Source organism: Canis lupus, chromosome 1, assembly GCF_048164855.1.
Source record: "Canis lupus baileyi chromosome 1, mCanLup2.hap1, whole genome shotgun sequence".
Taxonomy (NCBI): Eukaryota; Metazoa; Chordata; class Mammalia; order Carnivora; family Canidae; genus Canis; species Canis lupus.
The window spans coordinates 81398216-81422420 of NC_132838.1; the positions used below are offsets into that span (position 1 = coordinate 81398216).

Here is a 24205-nt window from a genome sequence, read left to right on the forward strand (position 1 = left end):
GCAGCCTTAGTGAGTTGCAGGTGGTAGAAGTGATGCATTTTGTAGGGGAAGAAGAGGTGGCTAGAAGGGCAGGGTGGCAGAGGGTGGAGACAGAGTGCCTGCAGAGCTGTAAGGAATCTTGGAATGTCATCTCGAATCGTCCACCCACACATTCTGAGAGCCAGCCTCTCCCAGCATTGTCCTGGGGCAGCAGGGAAGAAAATCACATTCCCCTATAAATCCCACAATGTCTGTCTTGGGTGACTGCCCAAGGATTAGGGTGGAGTTGCAGAACTGGGGAATGGGATGAAAGAATAAAGATTTTTTTTTTTAAGATTTTATGTTATTTATTCATGAGAGATGCAGAGACACAGGCAGAGACACAGGCAGAGGCAGAAGCAGCCTCCTTGCAGGGATCCCGATGTGGGACTCGATCCCAGGACCCTGGGATCACGCCCCACGCTGAAGGCAGATGCTCAACTGCTAAGCCACCCATGCATCCCAAGAATAAATATTTTTAAAACAATTATCTTTATATTGACGATGTCTGTCCTAGCATCCCTGTAGCTTATGTCACCAAACTCCTCTCAGGTAACAGAATGACTTGGTGCCAGGCTGGCCCCATGAGTTTGGAACCCAGTGGTCACGGACAACCGTCTGCATTCTGAACTCTAAGGTTATAGATGGAAGAAAATGGCCAAGTGCACTTCTGAAGAATAAAATGATAAGTGTACCTACCCTCTTCCAAACAACATGGGCTCATTCTCGAGTACTAAATACAAGGTGATTCTGGTGTGTCCTACATCTATTGGGTGGTGTTATAGCATTCACACTTAGATCTTGGGGATTTAGTGCAACTCCTCCAGTTTCTGGTGAGGAACGGTGATGCTGGGGGGCCAGTCCTGCCCTCTGTGTCTCCACAGCTGCTACCACCTGCTGATCACTAACATGTGTTCCCATTTGGCAGCGGGAAAGCTGAAACCCAGATCAAGGATTTGTCTAGTTTCACCAAGAATCTCGTCAATCAAACCACAGAGAGGACACCAGACCACTGCATTTCAAGTCCCAAGAATATAACCATTAGTCTTATATGCATTTCCCTGCTTTTAAAAATGACTTCAAGGGAAGCCTGCCTGGGTGGCTCAGTTGGGTAAGTGCCTGACGTCAGTTCAGGCCCTGATCTCAGGTTCCTGGGATCAAGCACCCACTCGGACTCTGTGCTCAGTGGGGAGTCTATGTCTCCTTCTCCCTCTGCTCCCCCCCCCCATTCCTGCGTGCTCTCTCTCTCTCAAATAAATAAAATCTTTAAAAACAAATAGAGGGCACCTGGGTGGCTCGGTGGTTGAGTGTCTGCCTTTGGCTCAGTGGTGATCCCAGGGTCCTGGGATCGAGTCCCGCATCAGGCTCCCTGCATGGAGCCTGCTTCTCCCTCTGCCTGTGTCTCTGCCTCTCTCTCTGTATGTCTCTCATGAATAAATAAGTAAAATCTTTAAAAACAACAAGAACAAACAAAAATTACCTTGAGGGGTTGGCAAGGTTATTTAAACTCTCCCAGAAAAGAGCAAGCTCAGAGAAATACAAAATGAACCCCAGGCCATCTGAGACCTAGAAAGTGAAGGGCATGTGCTGGGTAGGCAGTTGCACAAGCCTGGGACCTGCCCGCCTCCCCCTCAGCCTCGCCCCGCCTCCACTCCCTCAGGAGGAGGCTGCATCCTCTGGGATCTGCAGGCAAGGGCTTCACATGGTATTCCTAGGCCTTTTTACAGGCATTGCTCCCCTGTTCTGCCAGCCCCAAAATGTACCCATGGGACACTGCCCCCCCCTCCCCCCCCCGCAGTTTTAGTTACATTTCCCTGTAGAACTGTGGTCCCTCTCCATCCCAAGTTAGTTACCACTTGGTTTCCTCCATTTATCACCAGGTTGGCCTCGGCCCATTGTGCTGGTCTTCAATCCTTCTGTAACTGCTGAGTGCCAAAGGGGTATATTTATTTATTTGAGAGAGAGACAAGGTGAGAGCACAAGCTGGAGGGAGGAGGAGCACAGAAGGAGGAGCAGACTCCCTGCTGAACATGCAGCCCAATGCGGGGCTAGATCCCAGGACCCTGAGATCATGACCTGAGCCCAAGGCAGTCACTTAGCTTAGCTGCTTAACCTCTTAACTGACAGAGCCACCCAGGCAGCACCCCGCCCCCACCCCGAGGCAGGGACATTTTTAACTATCACTAGAGGTCTGGCTCAGAGGAAAAGCTTTCTGAGTGATTTGTGATATAAATTTAGAGACATTTGAGAAGACCCAGTGGTTGGGAAAGTCCCTCTTTCTTCTTCCCTACTTTTTGAATTTGGTGCATTTACACCCAGTCTTGGTCCCTAGAGAAACATCTGGTACTTTGCCTTTGTCTTCCTAGATCTCCTTACCCAGGAAAAATGTTAACAGCCTGTGTTAATCCAAAAAAGTTTTCTCCCTTTTTAAGTTTCCTGAGGCATATATAACACATGATTGCTTTTGAAATGTTCAAACATTATAGAAATTCAGAGCATAAACAGAGATTGTCCCACCTTTGAGACAATTTTAGTTTAGGTACTGAGTCTGTTTTTTGAATTGGTAATATATTCACATGGTTCAAAAATCAAACCTATAAAAGATGCACAGTGAAAATGGCCTTATCCAGCTCACCCCCATCTCATCTCCACCAGGAGACACTTTGGTCAGTTCCCTTCATATCTCTCCGAGTTTCTTTAGCAAAGACAGGCAAATACAGATATAAAATTATTCTCTCCCTCTCTTTGACATATAAGGTAACTTAAGCACTGCTTTATATCTTGCCTTTTTGTTCTACTTAATAGATATTAGGCAAATTTTGACTCAGAATGTAAAAAAAAAAAAAAACAAATAAAAGGCCATATATATATGTGTGCACACGCATGTACATGTGTCTTTTCTTTCTTTTTTCCTTTTTTTTTTTAAGACTTATGTATTTATTCATAAGAGACACAGAGAGAGGCAGAGACACAGGCAGAGAGAGAAGCAGGCTCCATGCAGGGAGCCTGATGTGGGACTCGATCCCGGGTCTCCAGGATCAGGCCCTGGGCTGAAGGGAGGCGCTCAACCAATGAGCCACCTGGGCGTCTCCTTTCTTTCTTTCTTTCTTTTGTATAACTAAGCAGGATAAATTCATTGAGCCAATAATTGTTCAACCTCCTCCTCTCCATGGGCCTTAGGAAGAAATAAACCACAGATAAGTTGTGATGACAAGATTCTGTTTGATGAGTAGCAGCAGAAGGCGGGAGTAGGTGAGCCCATGTAGAAGCCAGAACTGCCCAGGTTCCTGTCTTGCTTGTTCAGGAGATACTGTGAAATCCAGCTATTTTAGGGACAACCAAAATTGGGGATGCCTCTCCTCTTGGAGCCATTCTACCCTTTGATTCTTTTGATCACCAGAAAACAAAATTTAGAGCGTACCAAGAGACTGAAACTCAAGAGTGGGCTGTGTCTTCTCTGTTCTCCATTAAATACAATGTTAATATAAATACAAAACTCACCCATCTGTCTGAGATTAAGATTTTCCAACAGTCAGAATAGCCCCAGGGTCCAGAGCTGGTGAGGTTCACTCCTTAGCAGGCAGCCAACTGAGGATTTCTGCTGTGAAGTTCAGCCAATTCTCTGAGAGCAGAATTATTCTAAGGAATCCTCTGACCCATTTTTATTTTTTATTTTATTTTTTTAAAGATTTTATTTATTTATTCATGAGAGATACAGAGAGAGAGAGGCAGAGACACAGAATGAGGGAGAAGCAGGCTCCACACAGGGAGCCCAATGTGGGACTCGATCCCAGAACCCCAGGATCACACCCTGAGCCGAAGGCAGACGCTCAACTGCTGAGCCACCCAGGCGTCCCTCTGACCCATTTTTAAGTTTCTCCCAACACAAACAAAAACTAAAAGTTCATCGTGTCAACCCGTCATAGTCTTTTTTAAGTTCTTGTGCATGTACGCAAGCACACACACACACACACACACACACACACACACACACTTCAAAGGAACAAACAAGCCTATTTTTTCAGAGGGAATTAGGCTATTGAGGAGACACCACACTCTTCCCCTTCCTCACAACACAGACAAGGTATTTCCTGAAAAGAATAGAGAAACCCCAATGTATTTTGTTTGAGAGCAACAATCCCAGGCTGATGAAATGATCTTACGTGATTATGTCAGGGGGACTCACACCTACATGGGGAGCTTCTCTCAGTCTTCCAGAGTGGCAACTCTAACCGCTGCCCAAACAGCAGACCTCAACTCTGTCTGCATATCCCCTGCGTTTCCAGCCACTTCTGTCCTGCAGCAAAACATCAGCCCATGGCAGCATTGAGCCTCAGGAGCGGCGAACACCAAGGCCAGTTTGTGATTCTTCTTTCCTCTGTCATCTTTATGCCCTGTGCTGCCAAGAACAGGTATCGTCTCTATATTAAATATCCGACTGCTCCACTGGGGAGATGGAGGGTGCGCTGTTTTTCCAGGTCTTACCCTCTCTAGCCAACACAGGAAGGACTAACGTTTAAACCCTGTTAAAGTGAACAAGACTCAAGCAAAGCACTGAGGCAGAGTTGGGGTCAAAACCAAGAGTAGACTCAGTGGCATAAATCAAACCGACAGTACCATATTTGAAAGAATATAAGCTGAAATGCCCTTCAGATGGTGTTGTCTAGACCCCTCGTTTTGCAGAGTTCTAAAAGGTCACTCATCCAAGATGGCGCAGTTGGGGGTGGGAGCAGAAGGCACAATGCTCTCCTTGTCACTCTGCTGAATCCAGTGTCGAGCCTACTTGCTGCTACTCCTTGTTTTCTCAGGAAGGGAAGGCAGTGGCCTGATCCTGCTCTAGTTTATCTTCGAGGGACACCTCTTCATTCTGTGAGTGTTGGCTGGCCTGCGCTGTTGCGCTGGGTGCCATCCCTGGACTCTTCCGACTGGAAATGACAGAAATTCAACTCTGACCAGCTTTGGCAGAGGGGAAATGAGTCCACTATGGAACCTGGAACCGAACCTCAAGGCGGTGGACGAGGGTGACGCTTCGCTTCAGGGACAACTTGGACAAGACCACCATGTTCCACAAGCTACGTATTTGCATATGTCTTTGTTCCCCTTTTGGCTTCTCTCTTCACTTCATGTTGTTTTCTCAAACTGGCTGTCTCCTCAGGCCTGAAACCATGGCCAGGGACCATGTCCCATCTTTTGCCATGAGCGAAGAAGAGACTCTTTTCCCTGGTTTCGGATTCAAAAATCACCTTGAAATAACTCCAGGGCCTTTGGGTCACACACCTGGTCCTGCACTCAGGGGTGCAGAGGAGTAGGATTGGCAGCACCCCAATACTGAAGTGAGGTGGGCTGAGTTCAATCCCACAGGGGGATGGTCTTCACAGAAGAAAGGCTGAGGGCTGGGAAGGCAAACACTATAGATCCCCTCTCCTTCCCCTCCTTTGCACAGCTCGCCCTAATGACCTCATCTCACATTCTGTCAATAATCAGAATTCTGAGCTGGTTTTGCTGATGTACACTATCTCTCAGACATTCCAGTTCATCACCCATGCGAGTAGACTACTCAGTATGAGGTACTGGCCCAGCAAAAAACCAAGTTTCAACCAGAAAAATCAATGATTAACGTTTTATCCTGAACCAAAGTGCTAGGTGACGTGACAAAAGAAAGACATTTTTATTTTTAAATCACTAAACCCTTATTGCTGCAAATTGCACACGACCTTATGCCTGAACTCAGAAGATCATGCATCATTGGGAAATAGTGATGATGCAAGAACACTTTATCCTAGGGCTTCAGCAAAAAAAAAAAAAAAAAAAAAAAATCTGTTTCTCCTGCCCTTCCTGTCCTGGCATCTCAGACTAAACTGAGATTTATTACTCTTACTCTCCTATGTGTGGACAACTCAGAAAGAAGTAATACTTCACCCCTTCCTTTTACTGGTTAAAAAAAAATACAGAATTGTTTCTTCTGCAGAAATTCCAATGACCCTTCAGTTCCATTTATGATTTTCTTTGCCACAGATATTTTTCAGCCACAGGATATCCAGAGCTTTCCAATGGCTCACTGGTTTCAAATTATATGAAGGCCAGCAGAAGCAGACCCTCAGTGCTCCTCTCTCCATAAAGTGGAGGCTCAGATGTTTGGAGCTGACCCTGTCCATTGGCCACAATTAATGGCTTCAAGAGTGAGCCCCTGAGCCAAGAGGCATTCATCACAAATCTTTCCCAAGATTAAAAAAATTGTGGTAAAATGCAAATAACAAAAGATCTAGCATCTTAATCATCTTTATATGTACAGTTCAGGAATACATTCACATTGTAGTGCAACCAGCCACCAGAATGCTTCCAGCTTGCAAAACTGAAACTCTTTACCCATTAAACAATTCTTCATTTGCCTCTTCCCTTCCTCCTGGCCCTGGCTACTATCGTTCTAGTTTCTGTCTCTGTAAATATGACTGCCCTATTGTATGTTATGTTGTATTAGAAAAAAACCCAGTCTTGCCCCTGTGTGTCTCCAGTGCTCTCACATGACTACCATGTTCCCGACATTTCTGACACTGGAGGTGTGGGTGTTTCACCCCACCAAGCAATTCTGTAACACCAGCCAAGTGTCCTGCAATTTAACTCACTTCCAACACTCTCTGCCTGGAATTAGCATCAGATCCCACAGGGCAAGGGCCCACTCCCTCAAGATTTTGCCCCACTTCAATGCCAGTAGCAAGGAGTAGGTCCCCAGGTTACCCCATCCCCTGGTACATGGATGTGTTCACCAACCTGGAAGCTCTCAGAACCCTATACTACTGGAATTTCTTCGAGGCTTTCTCACATAGGCACGATCAATTATTAACTCCATTTTCAGGCCCTCTCCTCTCTCTAGAGAAGGGGGAGCTGAGCTGAAAACTCCAAACTTCTAATTATGTCTTGGTCCTTCTGGTGACCGGCCTCCTTCCAGGAGACATCCAGAAGCCACCTAGAGTCACCTCATCAGAACAAGAGATGCTCTTAGTGCTCTTATCACTTAGGGATTTTCATGGGTTTTAGGAACCCCATGCCAGGAATCAGGAGCATGCACATATATATGTACTCTCTATTATATCTATTTTTTACTACCTCACATATGTATATACCACATTCTGTTTATCCATTCATCCACCAATGGATGCTTGGATTGCTTCCACCTTTGGCTACTGTGAATAATGCTGCTATGAACATGGGTGTACAAATATATATTTAACACCAACTTTCAGTTCTTATATACTCAGAAGTGGAGTTGGTGGATCCTTTGGTAGTTCTATTTTTAATTTTGGGGGGAACCTCCCAACTGTTTTCCCCTAGTGGTGGCACCATTTCACCTTCCCACCAACAGTGCACAAGGCTTCCAACTTCTCCACATCCTCACTGACACTTGTTATTTTCCAGGGTTTGTTTGGTTGTTAGAGTAGCTATCCTAATGGGTGTGAGGAGGCGGTTTCACCAGGATTTCTGACGGGAACTGAGGAAGATGGTCATTCTCTCTGAGGACAGAAGCCGTGGTGGTGGGACTCCAGAGATAGTCATATTTTCTTGACACGTGAAGGAACACAGTTTGTGTTGTTTCTAGAATGCAAATTAATCCTACGTTTCTTCCATTCAAAGTTCTGAACTCAACTGAAACCTATTCACAGAAGCCCAATAGGCTCTAATGGGGATTGAAGTAGCCATGTTAGTACTTTCTAGGATAGACTGCAAGCTATGACTGGAAGCCAGGTCCAGGCTAATCTTTCCTCCTCTCTCACCAAATGAAATTGACTTTCAAGGCAGTGGTAGTTAATGGGGACAGGCAGGATCCAGAAGATAACCAGGAAGAGGAGGCTGAGCCTGTGTAAGGAACACCTCCACTGCTGACCTCGAAAACCAAAATTAGCCACTCAGTTATGGTGGGAGAAGGAAGGGGGTCTGAGAAGGAGAATGAACGCTGAGTGCCCAAAGGCTCCAAGAAAGCAGACAGTCACCTTTACAGACTTTGGCTGACACATGGATGAAGGGGACAGCATCTCTCCCTACGTCCCCAGCATTTCTAACATTTGGGTTAGAAACATGGGCCTCAGCACTGCATAAGTCCAGCTGTTCTTCCTAGGAAAATGCTGAGTGCTCCCTGGCCTCATCCCCCATCCCCTTGTGAGTCCTCCTGAGGTCAGCTATGGGACTTCAAAGACTCTGAAGTGGGTCTCTATGGAGCATTGATTAAATTCCCTCAAGGCTATCCAACACTCTCGTCTCAATATTCACTCCCCAATCTGTTTTCCATCTTAGATTTTTCCAGGTAGGGCATTCAATAGAGCTCACTGGAGATTATGCAATGAATTCAAATGAAGGCATAAATCTATTCCAAATAATAAATGCCGGCAATATTAAAATGCCCTGATTTGAACTGTATGAAATGCCTCACATTATTAAATTCTCAGGGAGGAATTAAAGTCTAAAAAAATTAATATTCTTTCTCTTGAAGGTTGAGCTCTAAAGAAATTAAAAATCCACAATTTTTTCTGCCCAGTTTCCCTTCGGTTCAGGGTCGGTCAGAGGGGGCTCGTTCAGTGATGGTGGTAGAGCCTGGCTCTTTCTACAGCTGCCTCTCCTGCAGAACAATCTTGGCTTTGGGTTCTCCAGGATATCACTCCTTAGGCCGGTTGTCTGGAGTCCATGACTTGTGGACTGAAACTGAACTGGGAGAAACCGACTTTCCCAGGGTTGCTCCTGCTGCCACGGAGCCCTCCCAGGGCTAGCAGAAGTCCAAGGCTGGCAGGAGCCCATGTCCTGCAGCAGTAGCTCGCCTCAGAAGCGGCTTCTCCTCAAAACCCTTAGAAAATGCACCTCAAAGAAGCGTCTCTGCCTGTTTGGAGGTAAGACTTTCCTCATTCTAGCAGGCACCCTGCCTTTTCCACATGGAACTTCAAAGTCCCTGAAGAAATGAAGCTGTTTCTAATTTCTCAGAGTCTCTCCTTTTTTGGGGGGGGGGGGGCGGGGTATTTTATTTATTTACTCATGAGATACACACACGAGAGGCAGAAACATAGGCAGAGAGAGAAGCAGGCTCCTTGTGGGGAGCACCATGTGAGACTCAATCCCAGAACCCCAGGATCATGCCCTTAGCTGAAGGCAGATACTCAACCACTGAGCCACCCAGGTCCTTTTCTCAGAGCCTCTCCTGAAGAATGGCCTGTAGTACTGAACTTACTGAGGCAACAATGTAAATGTCACTCAGAAGGCCAAGGACCTGCAAGGTCCATTCCTACCCAAGGCCCAAAGCATTGACTCTCCTTCAAGGTAGAATGGGGGAGATGGAGGAGTAGTCAGGTGGAGAGGCATCGTTTTGTTGTAGAGAAGAGTTATGAGTTTCAAGTTGACTAAACAGGGAGATACTCTGAATGATTACAATCTCTCTGTAAATTGTAGACCAGAGTTAACTCAGATTAGTGGAAAGTTCAATCCTAGCCCTGTTAATAAAAGGAAATACTTGAATGCTTGTTTTGGCAGCACATCTATTAAAATTGGGACATGAAAAAGGAAATACTTTATTTTTTTTTAAGATTTTATTTATTTATTCATGATAGGCATAGAGAGAGAGATAGAGAAGCAGAGACATACAGGCAGAAGGAAAAGCAGGCTCCATGCAGGGAGCCCGACGTGGGATTTGATTCCCGGGACTCCAGGATCACGCCCTGGGCCAAAGGCAGGCGTCAAACCGTTGAGCCACCCAGGGATCCCCAGGAAATACTTTAAAGATATGACCAGGATGCCTGGGTGGCTAAGTGATTGAGTGTCTGCCGTTGGCTCAGTTTGGGATCCTGGGGTCCTGGGATCGAGCCCTGCATCGGGCTCCGCACAGGGAAACTGCTTCTCCCTCTGCCTATGTCTCTGCCTCTCTCTCTGTGTCTCTCATGAATAAATAAATAAAATCTTAAAAAAAAAAAAGATATGGCCAAATCATGGGCAACGGAGGGTTGTCGGCCTAAAGCTTTATTTTAACCTACAGGTGTAAGATCTTAACTCCCAGTAAAATGTTCAGGGTAAATCTGCTCCTATCAGTAAAAGAAAACACCAAACTTTATCTTATCAACTGTATTCAAAATCTAGGCCTTGAAGACTATGGACTTCACTCTGTTTAAGATGAGTGATTTCTGCAAAAAGTTATATTTTAGGTAGGCTTCACTCCTAGCATGGAGCCCAATGCACAGCTCTAACCCATGACCCTGAGGTCATGACCTGAGGTGAAACTAAGAGTTAGACACCTAACTTACTGAGCCACCAACTCATGTGCCCATTTTGCATGTGCCCATGCAAAAAGTTATGTAATTTTAAAACCTCTAATACTAATTATTTTATTTTATTTTTAAGATTTTATTTATTTATTCATGAGAGACAGGGAGAGAGAGGCAGAGACACAGGCAGAGGGAGAAGCAGGCTCCATGCAGGGAACCCAACGTGGGACTCGATCCTAGGACTCGATCCTGGGACTCAATCCTGGGACTCCAGGATCATACCCTGGGCCGAAGGCAAGCACTAAACCGCTGAGCCACCCAGGGATCCCCTAATACTAATTTTTTTAAAGTCAAAATTGATTGGAAATACCAAAAATTTGAGGCATTAGCCAATTTAGACTTATTATTATACAGTTATAAGGTTGTTATATTAACTATGTTGAAGATAGCAGCTACAGAAAATGATATAAGCCTAAGCATCCATAAAGAACAGGAAGCCAAGAAAACCACGTTCCATAGCTTCACATTTGTCATTCTTGCCACTTGTCACAAAAACTGCCAGTGGCTCACCTGATTGTAAGCAGTAGCTCGAACCAGGGTGTGACTGGTGTAAAGGGAATAAAGGTAACACCTTTGACCCTTTACAGGTTTTCAAGTCTTGGGATAGTATGTGAAAGTGTCTCCTATATGGTGTACAATAAGTCATTAGATTCTTTTTCTTTCTTTCTCTCTTTCTTTCTCTCTTTCTTTCTTTCTTTCTTTCTTTCTCTTTTTCTTTCTTTCTTTCTTTCTTTCTTTCTTTCTTTCTTTCTTTCTTTCTTTCTTTCTTTCTTTCTTTCTCTCTCTCTCTCTCTCTCTCCCTTCCTTCCTTCCTTCCTTCCTTCCTTCCTTCCTTCCTTCCTTCCTTCCTTCCTTCCTTCCTTCCTTCCTTCTTTTTAATTTAAGATTTTATTTATTTATTTGAGACAGCAAGCACACATGGGTGAGGGCAGAGGGAGAGGATAGAGAAAATCTCAAGCAGACTCCTCACTGAGCATGGAGCCCAAGGTGGGGCCTGACCCTACAACTCTGAGATCATGACCTGAGCTGAAATCAAGGGTCAGGTGTTCAACAGACTGAGCCACCCAGGTGCCTCCAAGGCACTAGTTTCTTAAGAAAGATTTAGTTTGACTTTGGTATAAAGAAATTAGAATGATTTAGTAAATTAATTTTCAGGGTTTTTTTTATTGAAATATTTTTGACATATAACATTTTGTTAATTTAAGGTGTACAACACATTGATTTGATCCATTTGTATGATTGTCATTGTGACAGTAATTAGCATATCTACCACATTATGCAATTATTTCTTTTTAGTGGTTGGAATAAGATCTAGTCTCTTAGCGAGTTTGATGATTATAGTACAGTATTGTCTATATTTACTACACTGTGCATGACATCTGTCAGATTTACTTAGTACTTGTTGCAAATCTGTAGCCTTATATAGCACCTCTCCTATCCCCTCATCCAATTTCAGTGTTTTCACACCACCATCAAATTTTATCATTTAAGACAAAAAGACCTGGGATTACCTAGTTTTTAAGATTTTGTAAAGTTTTGGTTTTGGTTTTTCTGGTTTAGAGATCGAAGTCTCCTCCACATGTCAAAGGACTTTTAGGACTATCTTTTGAAAACCTTAAAATAAACCAAGTAATCCTTGGGGTGCTTGGGTGGCTCAGTTAGTTAAACATCTGTTTGCCCCTCAGGTCATGATCCCAGGGTCTTGGGAGTCGATCTGCCTTCTTTTCCCCCTCCTTCTGCTGCTCCTCTGCTTGTGCTCTCTTGCTCTGTCAAATAAATAAATAAAATATTAAAAAAAAAACAAACCAATTGAATCTCACTGGTCACTTTTCCAAAGTTAATGAATCTGATATATAGGAGGTGTCCTTACCTAATTCTAAACTGCTTGGTTGTTTTTGTGTTTGTTGTTTTTAAGTTCACACTGGTTTAAAATTTACAAACTGTACTAAGAGGACATGGGGATTGAGTCCTTTCAACCCTTACAGTAAGTACATTTTGTGCCTTGTGAACAATCGCCTACACCAAGCAATTGCTTTAAATCACACAAATTTGTCTTTTTTTAAAAACTCTTAGACCCAATTATATTTTTTAGGATTCTGCATAGATGCATCAATTTGAAAACTCAGGCCTTCAGTGTAACAAAAGGATTTTTTAAAAAGACAATCTCACAGAAATTATTTTAGGTCTATTGAGAGGGAAAGAGCTCAAGAAAGCTGGGCTTTGGAAGTAACACACAAATGGAGAAGGACTTTGACCCATAATGACCCACAAATGAAGAGAAGGTGGGAAAGCCTCGTGTTCACCCCCACAGCAGTTTGGTTGGGAGTAGACAGGACAAATATCTGAAGCATTCTCCCCAGTGTCTTCATACCATAGGTCATGACCCAGTAGTGGATTGTGAAACCTACTTAGTAGGTGGCAAAGAGAATTTCCTTTAAAGGAATCAGAACAGAACATACTAGAGTGTCACTAGAAGGGCAGTTAAGAGCTGTTTGATGAAATGTTCCATTCACTACGTGTGCACCCAAGGCAGCTGTGGGCCAGGACAATTAACCTTTTACTTTGCATAAAATATGATTTTTACTGTGGGTTGTGGTCTAAAAAAAAAAGCAGTTTGAATATACTACGTAGGAAGCCATCAGGGTACAAAACGGAGACATTACCCGGGAAAGCTCATTTTCCACATAGATCACAGGACAGGCAGATTTTGAAAAATAAATGGACACAGGGAGTACAGGATGACAGATCATCTATTGGTATTTTCCAAGTTCTCTGTGATGAAGAGAATTTAGAAAATTACTTGTCAACCATAAAAAGAGGCTTACTAAAAAACAAAACCGGGGGGGTCTGATGCTTGATATGAGCTCAGATCTTGACCTCAGGTGTGAGTTCAAGTTCTACATTGGGCTCCATGCTGGGCATGAAGCCTACGCTAAAACAAAACAAAACAAAACAAAAAAACAAAACCTAAAGTAAATAGAGTAAAATACAAAAAGCCCCTTTTGTCCCTCCTCACAGTCCTACTGCCTTCTGCAGAGTCACCATCAACATGTATGTATTCTTACCGAGCATTCTCTAAGCACAGACACAGATGCACACCATATATGTGTAAACAGGTGTTTACCCATATAAACATAAACAGTATGGAATAAGTATCATGGCAGAGCTTGTTTTTCACATCAGTACGTCTATTTTTTAAAATTTTTTTATTTATTCTTTAAAAGATTTTATTTATTCATGAGAGAGGGAGAGGCAGAGACACAGGCAGAGGGAGAAGCAGGCTCCCTGTGGGGAGCCCGATGTGGGACTCAATTCCAGGGCCCCGGGATCATGCCCTGAGCCAAGGCAGATGCTCAACCACTGAGTCACCCAGGTGCCCTAAAATTTTATTTTTTTAAAAGTAATCTCTACACACAACGTGGGGCTCAAACTCACAACACCGTGAGAAAAAGTTGCGTGCTCTACCAATGGAGCCAGCCAGACACCCTGTGTCAGTATGCCTTAAAAATACTTCTGTGTCCATACTACAGAGCTGCTGTTTTACCTGCTGCAGAGTATTGCGTCGTGGGAATTGGTAGGCATTAATTCAATAATTTCCACATTTATGTATAATTGTTGTTTCTAATTTTTTATTATTTCAAAAAATGCTTCAGTACACATTCTTATTACTGACTCTTATTACAGACTCTCTTTATGTGAATATTTCTTTAGTCTGGATCCTTACAATCATGGTTATTAAATCAGAGGCTAGACACATTTTAAATATTGACATGCGCTGCCAAATTGTCCACCCAAAAAACTGTATTGACTTACACTTCTCAACAAGGAGCGTGCTCTTTACTCACATTCTCTCCAGCACTAGCTGTTGCCAGTCATTACATATCTGCCACTTCAGGGACTGAAAAATGGTATCTCCTTTCAATTTTTGATTTCTTATGAAATTGAATGTTTATATTTTTCTTTATAAAAAGATTTTTATATCTTTTGTGCATTTTTAAATGATTTGTAGGTGCTTTTATTAGCTATATTTAACCTCTTTTATGTTTTACCTATTTCCCAACCTCCTGTTTCCTATTTAATTTGTGTACAGAAGTTTGACATTATTTTTTAAAGATTTATTTATTTGAGAGACAGAGAGTGAGTGTGTGGGCAAGCACACACAAGCAGGAGAAACAGAGGGAGAGGGAGAGAGAATCGGAAGTAGGCTTATGCTGAGCTTGGAGCCTGATGCAGGACTCGATCTCAAGAAATTGAGATCAGGACCTGAGCGGAAACCAAGAGTCAGAACTTAACCAACAGCACCACCCAGGTGCCCCAGAATTTTAATATTTTTTAACGTGGTCAAATCTACCAATTTCTCCCCCTTTTGTGGATACTGGATTTTGTGTCTTCCTTAAGAGGCCCTTCTTCATCCCATACTTACTAAAAATTGTTTTCCAATACTTCTAGTTATTTTTATATTTCAATTCCCCACTCAGTGGGGAATCTGTTTCTGCAATGTTTAATTCATCTGCATTTTATTTCTTTTCCATAGTGTGAAAGAAGAAAATGTTTTCCAAGTAATCAGTAATCCCACCATCATTTACTGAATACTTCAACCCTTCTTTACCTATTTGTAAGGCCATTTTTCACATATTAAATTCCTATGTGTACATGGCTCTGTTCCTGGTTTCTCAGATGTTCTGGGCCTTTAACCAATTTGATTATTCCTGATATTTTATTTGCTTTGGCTCTATGGGCTGCTTTGATTTCAGAACTGTTTTGTGCATGGTCTTCCAGATGACCTTTGTAATCAGGTTGTTCTATCCATTTTAAGAACCTTGCTTTGAGGGGCACCTGGGTGGCTCCGTGGTTGAGCGTCTGCCTTCGGCTCAGGTCGTGATCCCAGGGATCACAGGTCCTGGGATCGAGTCCCGCCTTGGGCTCCCTGCAGGGAGCCTGCTTCTTTCTCTCTCTGCCTGTGTCTCTGCCTCTCTCTGTGTCTCTCATGAATAAATAAATAAAATCATTTAAAAAATTGCTTTAATTATATGAAATAGCTTTGAATTTGTAAGCTCTTTTGGTAGAATGCACATATTTATTGCATCAGGACTTTCCCTTAGACAGAAACGTGGCATGCTTCTCCATTCGGGGATTTTTTTTATATCCTTCAACATAGATTTTTTTTATTCATATGGGCCTTAACATTTCTCTATTAACTTTATTTCTACATGAATCTTTTCTTCCACATTTCCTAATCGATTATTGCTGGTATATAAAAAAGTTTTTGATATTGGTGTTGGTGCTATGCCCTGCCTCCTTACTGTTTCTTAATTAGTTGTAATACCATGTCAGTAAAAAATCAGTTTCCTTTTTGTCCCAAATCATTTATTTACAATGACAACTGTCTTATTTTGCATTTTCTATACTTTTTACTACTATTTTTGTATCCTCTGTTTTTTCACCAAGTTTGTTTGCTGTAGATTTCTGATAGGTACATTTAGTCAAGCTACAGAAGGTAAAGTTCCCTTCTATTTCTATATTGTTAAGAGTCCCAGAGGATGGGGTGCCTGGGTAGCTCACTTGGTTACAAGTCTGCCTTTGGCTCAGGTCATGATTTTGGGGTCCTGGGATTGAGTCCCAAATCAGGCTTCCTCTCAGTGGGGAATCTGTTTCTGCCTCTCCTTCTGCTCATGCTCTCTCTCACTCACTCTCTAAAATAATTAAAATCTTAAAAAAAAAAGTACCAGAAGATTTTTGATTTATTAAACGCTTCTTTTAGCAGTGAAGATGGTATTTCATTCTTTAATCTGTTCATTCAGTGAACTATAGTGGTTTTGCCTCTCTGGTGAGATTGGTTTACAGTTTTCCTTGTGTTTTATTTGTGCAGTTTTGGTATTAGGATTATGCTTTCCACATGGAATGAATTAGGAAGCTCTACTTTTTCTTTCCTATCATTTAGAATGGTTTAAAATACATATACCTTGAAGGTTTGTCTGATAGTATTTGCATTTGTGTGTGTGTGTGTGTGTGTTTATTTATGAGAGGGAGAGGATTGAGAGCAAGCACGAGTGAGGGGAGGGGCAGAGAGAGAGGGGGTAGGGAGAGAATCTCAAGCAGCCTCATGCCCAGCAGAGTCTGATCTCACAACCCTGAGATCATGACCTGAGATGAAAAGCAAGAGTTGGACATTTAACTGACACAGCCACCCAGGCCCCTCAGTATTTGCCTTTTTATTTTTATTTTTAAATTTAAATTCAATTTGCCAACATATAACACCCAGTGCTCATCCCATCAAGTGTCCTCCTCAGTGCCCTTCACCCAGTTACCCCATCCCCCCACCCACCTCCCCTTCTGCAACCCTTTGTTTCCCAGTTAGTAGTCTCTCATGGTTTGTAGTAGAAACCTTTTTAAAAGAAGTTCTCATACCTTTTTAGTTTCTCCTAAGTTACTTGGTCTATTTACATTTTCCACGTATCTGTTCTAGAATCTTTTTTTTTTTTTTTAAGTCATCACACTTCATCCAGTCTTCCAAATTTATTGGAATGAAGCTATATAATCACATTAGGAGTAAATTGTAAATAGTACTCCCTTCTAATTAAAAAAAGTCTCTATATGTAAGTTACCTAAAAATTAATTCTGGTTATATATTTTTGTTAATCACTTCTTGTTCTTTTTATATTTTCCAAAGGTTTGCCTTTTATGGGTTTTCATTTTTTTTTTTTAAGATTTTTATTTATTTGAAAGAGAGCCAGCAAGAGACAGCATAGGCAGAGTCAGAGGGAGAAGTAGACTCCTCACTGGGCAAGGAGCTCAACACAGGGCTTGATTGATCTCAGGCAGATGCTTAATGGGCTGAGCCACCCAGATGCCCCTATTGGTTTTTACTTTAGAACCTTTCATTGATCAAAATATGTTTGCTTTACAATTCATTAATTTCTGCTTTTAATTTTTTAAATCCCTTGCTTCTTTCAGCTTTTTTTTGTTTCTGAAGTTAAGCTTTATTTCACCTATTTTCAATTTTTTTTTTAAGATTTTATTTATTTATTCATGAGAGACACAGAGAGAGAGAGACAGAGACACAGGCAGAGGGAGAAGCAGACTCCATGCAGGGATCCCAACGTGGGACTCTCCAGGATCTAAACCGCTGAGCCACCCAGGCAACCACTCCCCCCCCCCTTTTTTTTTTAAAAGAGCTTACTTCTATGCAATCTCCACACCCAGTGTGGGGCTTGAACTCACAACCCAGAGATCAAGAGTTACATGTTCTAGGACACCTGGGTGGCTCAGCAGTTGAGTGTCTGCCTTCAGCTCAGGTTGTGATTCCAGGGTCCTTGGATCAAGTACCACATCGGGCTCCCTGCAAGGAACCTGCTTCTCCCTCTGTCTGTGAATAAATAAAATCTTTAAGAAAAAGAAAAAAGAGTCATATGATCCACTGACTGAGCCAGCTAGGCGCCCTTATTTTTGGTTTTCTTATTTCTTGAAAAATAAATCAAAATCTATAAAATTTCTTCTAACATCTTATTTGGCAGAATGTCCCAGGTTTTATTTAAATTGTCTGGAATTTGCTTTGATTTCCCCCATCAATGAGTTAATAAAAGGCAATTCAAAAATTTCCAAGTGAAAAAAATTTGCAAGTGGACAGGCCTTTGTTACTAGCTTTATTACATTTGCAAAGCGAACACAATCTCTAGGATCTTTGCATTTTGCAAGTTTTTCCCCCTCCTATCAATCATTTTTATAGATGTTCCACAGGTCTTGCACAAGAATATGTTTTGTATTCATGGTGGATACAAGATATTATGAGATAACTAATCAGTGGGAGGGGGTGGGACCTGAGTGTTTTGCTTTAACATTATTATACAGTAATGACTCGGAGGGGGTTGCAGTTCCATGATTTTTGACATATGTATGGGTTCATATTACCACCACCGCAATCATAATCACGATTTTTTTAAAAAGATTTTTATTTATTTATTCACAAGAGACACACAGATAGAGGCAGAGACATAGGCAGAGGGAGAAGCAGGCTCCCTGTGGGAAACCCAACGGGGGACTCGATCCCAGGACCCTAGGACCACGCCCTGAACTGAAGGCAGACGCTTAACCGCTGAGTCACCAAGGCGTCCCATAACCACAACTATAATACAGAAGTCCATCACCAAAACACAGACCCTTGCACAGCCCCTTTGTAATCAAACCCTCCCCCTCCCAACACCTGACAACCACAGATCTAGCCTCTATCACTATAGTTTTGCCTTTTCAAGAATGTCAATAGGTGAAATCAGAGAGTATGTAACTTCTGGGCTTCTTTCCCTTAGCATAGGACTTTGAGATTGAGTTGTTATGAATGTAATTCATTCCTTTTTATTACATGTGTGGATACACTATCATTTGCTTATTCACATGCCTGTTGGAAGACATTTTGGGGATTATGAACGGAGCTGCTATAAACATTCAAGTACAGGTTTTTATGTGAACTCGAGTTTTCATCTATTTAGGGTAATCACCCAGGAGTGATGGCTCAGTCAAATGGTATGTTTAATGTTTAGAGACACTGCCAAGCTGTTTCTTTCCTGAATTCCCTTGGATTTTTAAATTCCACCCCCTGTTCCTGGTAATTGGTAGCTATTAAAATTTGTTGACATATACTTACTTCTCTTTCCTTGTCTTGGCACATAATAAGTCCACACTGCGTTGAACTCAGGCATGGCATGTAACACTTTGGCTAATGACATGTGAGAAGCATGTGTGCTGAAGCTTTAAGTCAGTGAACATTGCCTCACTCTTTTTCCTGGGGTCTTGCAAGCAGCAATATTCTAAATAGTGATGCTTTGTCAGCTGGCTTCCTTGCTGAGGGTGATATGGAGCTCACTTTATTTCCCCATATGCATTAATAGTCAAATAGTCTTTATCTGATATAGGTATTTCATGATTATAAAGGGGAATGGCATGTCCCATGGCATCATGGGTTGATTTAAAATCTTATCATGGATTCACTGTTCAGTTTGCTTAGTAATTCTTAGCGAAAAATTTCTTTTAATTGTTCAACAAGAAGTCTGATACTGAAATCTGTGTTGTCTCATCAATTCCACAAGTATTTGTGTACCTACTATATGCCAATCAATTACTATTTGTGCAATTACTATATGCCTGAGTTGGTGGAAGACTCACATTTTTCTTTCAGAATATTTACCTATCCTCCCTTTGTAGGGCATGTTAGGGGCATCTCTTAAATCTTCCTTTCATGGATTTAAGCTCAGCTCGACCCATCTTCTGAGTGTTTTTTCATAATCCTATTTTTAATTTCTAGGAACTAAGTATTTTTTTCCTAGCATCTTATTCTTGATGGATACAGTATCCTTATGCCTCTCTGAAGACCTTAATCCTGTTAATTTTTAAATTTCTTGTTTCTTCTACTACTTTCTTAGGCAGGTTAATTTGTTTTAATTTGGCGTTTCCTTTTACGCTACTGGTTTTCTTCAAATCTGATGCTTCTTGGCACATTTATAGATGCCGACCTAAGGTTACAGTCTGACGTGGTTTTCCTCAGCCAAATAATCGTTTCACTTTCAGTGAACACAAACTCTGATCCTAGGTGCCTCTGGTGATTAGAAAGGGAGTGGCTGGTCACCACAACCAGAGTGAGTGGGTGAGCAGCTGATTATCATTTCTTCCTTGTAGTCATCTGGATAGCACTTTCTCCAATCCACGGGGACTGTGTCCTGCATCAGAATTCCTACCTCAAAGAGCTGCTTTCTTAGCCTTAGCTTGGTGGTAAACTCCAGAATTAGGTGCTTCAAAGGTGTGCAGAATGGCTTGGCTGTTTCACTCTTTAATTAACTGATCCTTCAATAATCTGCTTTTTATCTTCTAGGAAATCCACACTGTTCATTTTCTGGTTTTCCAGCTCTATTAATCTACTTTTAATTTTCTCCAGTCATTTCAATGAGATTCTGGAAGAGTAAAAGAATGTGTTCAGTCATCTCTGTTAAGCAGTCAGCTCCAGAATGTAGTTTATAATCAGAATCTTTAAAAAAAAATTAATCATTGTCGCCTATCTTGACAATCCTCTGAAAATCTTGAGATCAGGGATGATTCTGTAAATATCCATTTGAAATTAGACTGATTGCTGGACACAGTACTGGATAGGCATAGAAAAGTAATTATTGCAATAGTAATTAAGACCAATTGTAATTAAGACCTGGCTTTAAGGCAGGAAGGACTAGGAACTCTTTGCTACAATATCACATCTGACACTGTTTTAAAAACCTCAAAAACTCTTTGCATAGACTGCATATGCTTAATAACTTGGCAAAGGTCCATAGCAATTTCTCAGTAAAGATAAACACTTGTAACTTTCTCTAACCCAGATGAAAATACTGTATTTCAGTGAAGTGACATTGCTTCAGGTGCAGTATTGCAGTTTAACATCAAATTTCTAAAATCCTCATGTTAAGTGACAAAATATCCATACTGATTTTTTTAAAAAAGATTTTATTTATTTATTCAGGAGAGATACAGAGAGAGAGAGAGTGTGTGTGTGTGTGGCAGAGACACAGGTAGAGGAAGAAGCAGGCTCCATGTTGGGAGCCTGGTATGAGACTCGATCCCGGGGCTCCAGGATCAGGCCCTGGGCTGAAGGTGGCAGCGCTAAACCACTGAGCCACCCGGGCTGCCCGATAATTCTTTTTTTTTTAAAGATTTATTTATTAGAGAAAGAGAGTGTGCATATGCACAAGCAGGGGTGGGGGGCAAAGGGAGAGGGAGAAGCAAACTCCCCACTGAGCAGGAAGCCTGATGCAGGGCTCGATCCCAGGACCCTGAGATCATACCTGAGCTGAAGGCAGACACCAACTGAGTCACCCAGGCGCCCCAATGATTCTTAATGGAATCATTGTTTCAAATGATTAAAAACCACATAAACTATGCAACAATTTTAAAACCGTAATTTCTGTAATGTATGTTTTTAAAAAATCTGTAGTAAAAGAAAACAGGTTACTAGTACAAATGATTTAATTTCTACCTCTTCCCAATGCCACTTCCTCCCTAAAACATGCCAGAATTCATCCCACATTAAGAATACAAGTCATTCTTGTATCATTGGCAATGTGAACTGTATGTTTTTTCCTTACCATATTTCCATGTTTTCCCAATTCTCTAAATTACTTATCATTTTGCACTGCATGTATGTGGGCGAGCCACCTCAAATTCACCGAGCAATCAAGAAACACACATCCGCACCTGTTCACATCTCTTTCTTCCAGTCTTAAGAGCACTAACTCATCTCATGCTCTGGCCTCCCTGGATCCTGCTGTAAGGGCAAGCCTCTCACTCCTCAGCATCTTCACAATCTCCTTTAATCGGTTCCTTCCTTTCAACCTATAAACACTTAAGTTGCTCTCATTCTAAAAAAATTCTTTAACTCACTGCTTCCTCTTTTCATCTAAACTCCTTCAAAGCGCAGCCCAAACCCACGCTTCACTGTCCTCAGGGCAGCCCTATCCCCTCAACTTGTCTCAATCTGGCTCCGTCTACCACTTCACTGAATCACTCCCGCTAAGATCACCAGGGACCTAAGAGCCAAATCCAAACACTTACATTGTCTGCAGCATGACACTGTTATGTCTTTCCTCCTCCTTGAAACGCTATTACTTTTCCCCCGCAAAGTCTTTCCTCTGCTTCTGACTTAAACTTTAAGTCCTCACAGGTCTTTGTGACCTCAACCATTTTTACAATTTTAACTACTACATACTCGTGCTAATGCCATTCAAATTTTTATCTTTCCGTGTTTTCACATGCACATTCAGTTATCTACCCATCATCTCCTGGATTCTGCAGGTGCTTTAAAATTCAACACATCCAAACCTCAATTCTTCTCCCCAATACAGTTCTTTGTCCCCAATTGCCAACCTCAATGATATCACCACCCAACCTCAGTCACACAAATGGGAATCCAGCCCCTGCCTCCTACTTCCCACAACCAGGTCTTATTTCATTTCCTAAATAAAATTCACAGACCCTTTTTCCTCTTGCTATTGCCTAATTACCTAAGTTACCAAACTGGTATTTGGTGGAACCAGTTGTTAGACGTTTCTTTTGAAAAAGGACTTTAGGGGCGCCTGAGTGGCTCAGTCAGTTAAGCATCCGACTTTTGATCTCAGCCCAGGTCATGATCTTAGGGTTTTGAGATTGAGCCCCAAGTCAGGCTTGGTGCTCAGTGTGGTGTCTACTTAAGATTCTCTCTCCTTCTCCCTCTGCCCCTCACCCTGCCCCCAACCTGGTACACACACATGCACTTTCTCTCAATTAAAAAATAAACAAAAACAAAAAAGTCTTCTATAATCAAATATATTTGAGAAGAGCTGCATACCCCATGCTTGTCTTGGAAATTCAGAATGACTGGTAGCTTGTAGTAGCCCCGAGAAATCATATAAAGAAACCTGCTTAACTTTATTTAAGCCAGGGTTTCCCTTACTTTTGTCTCAGAACTATTTCAGTAAGGAAAGTGGAGGAAGTTTTTATTTTTTATTTAAAAATAAAAAACAATGCTCCTCAGAAGAGTGCGGCATCATCTTTAATTCCCATGCTTCTTCAAACTGCTGTTCCATATTGAACATTCATGATCTAACATGCAACCGTCAACATGTTTCCATTCTTCAACCTTTTATTAGCTATTCCCTGAGGAAAAAAGAACCAGCTCCATGCAACATGGCTTTTAAGACCTGCTCGCAGTCTTCTTGCTGCCATTGCCTGATGACATTCCACCAATCTGAATCTGATTCTGGCATTCCCCAAGCATATCTCTCTCATACCCTGGGCTCTACTTTTGCTTATGCAGTTCTCTCCACTTTGAGGACCCTTTATCTTCCTCACCTTATTCACCAGTTTCCAACTAGTCCCTCAAGACTTAGCTTAGGTGTTAGCTCTTTAAAGGACTTTTGACCCCGGTTCTCTCTTCTTCCCCAAACACAGGCTACATTCCCTAAGCAGTCCTGTCACAGAATGCAAAATCCAGTATTAAAATCTCTGCTTGTATGTCCTCTACTCTCATTCTACTATTAGTTAAGGGCTCTTTCTTTACTGTTTTATTCCCATAGCACTCAAGCCATAATTTATGAACTCAAGTGGTACTGCAGTGGTCCTTTGCATAACAATCAGGCAGGGTCTTCTAGAATAAATCTGACACCTCAGCTTTCCTCTGATTTTACCTCTCAAGTCACAGTCTGGTTGAACTCAGGACTTATCTATGCATGTTTTACCAGGGAGGCATAATATAGTCTGGAGATGCACATTCATATGCTCTTAAATATCCGACCGGGGGCGGGGGGGGCGGGGGGGGGGAGGCGCACTTTCTGATAGCCCCACTGTGCACTTGCAATGCTCACTGGCTTTTCTCTCCATGGCTTCCTCAGGCTCTTCTTCTCTTAGCAAGGTAATAGGACAACAAAGGTTGTAGATTCTGGTTCAAAGCCCAGATCTACCATTTATTTAAAGATCTGTAATATTGGGCAACTCACATGTCTCCTTGGACTCATCTATATATAAAATGGGCCCAGTAATGGCTCCCTACCTTATATGGTTGCTGTAATCCATAAATATGGCTAAGTACCTCAGTAAATATTTGCTGCTCCAGTTATCATGAATTAGGATATGCCGATGGCTTCCGATCAAGTGATTTATAATATTTCCACATTTAACCAAATGTTAAAATGCTCCCATTTATTATCCATCTCTTTCTAGTGCCTTATCCTGCTCTGTTTATTTTTCTCTCCCTCCAGAGAATATTAGTTCCATGAAGGTAAAAGTTTTGTTTTGTTCAGTGCTGAAAGCAGTAGCACCCAGAATAGTATTGTACATATTAGGCCCTCAGGAAATACTTGTTGGAGGACAGTGGAGAGTAGCAAAAAGAA

General features: G+C 42.0%; 1 protein-coding gene across 1 annotated transcript in view; it reads right to left on the minus strand.

Moving 5' to 3' along the window:
* Positions 1–17939: 17939 nt before the first annotated feature.
* The window catches only part of CEP78 (centrosomal protein 78), a 33086-nt gene continuing 26820 nt past the window's right edge, over positions 17940–24205 (minus strand). The window contains exon 18 of the mRNA XM_072837638.1: positions 17940–20248. Within this exon, the coding sequence (XP_072693739.1) occupies positions 20238–20248 (11 nt within the window). The 3' untranslated portion in view covers positions 17940–20237. The remainder of the gene's footprint in view (positions 20249–24205) is intronic.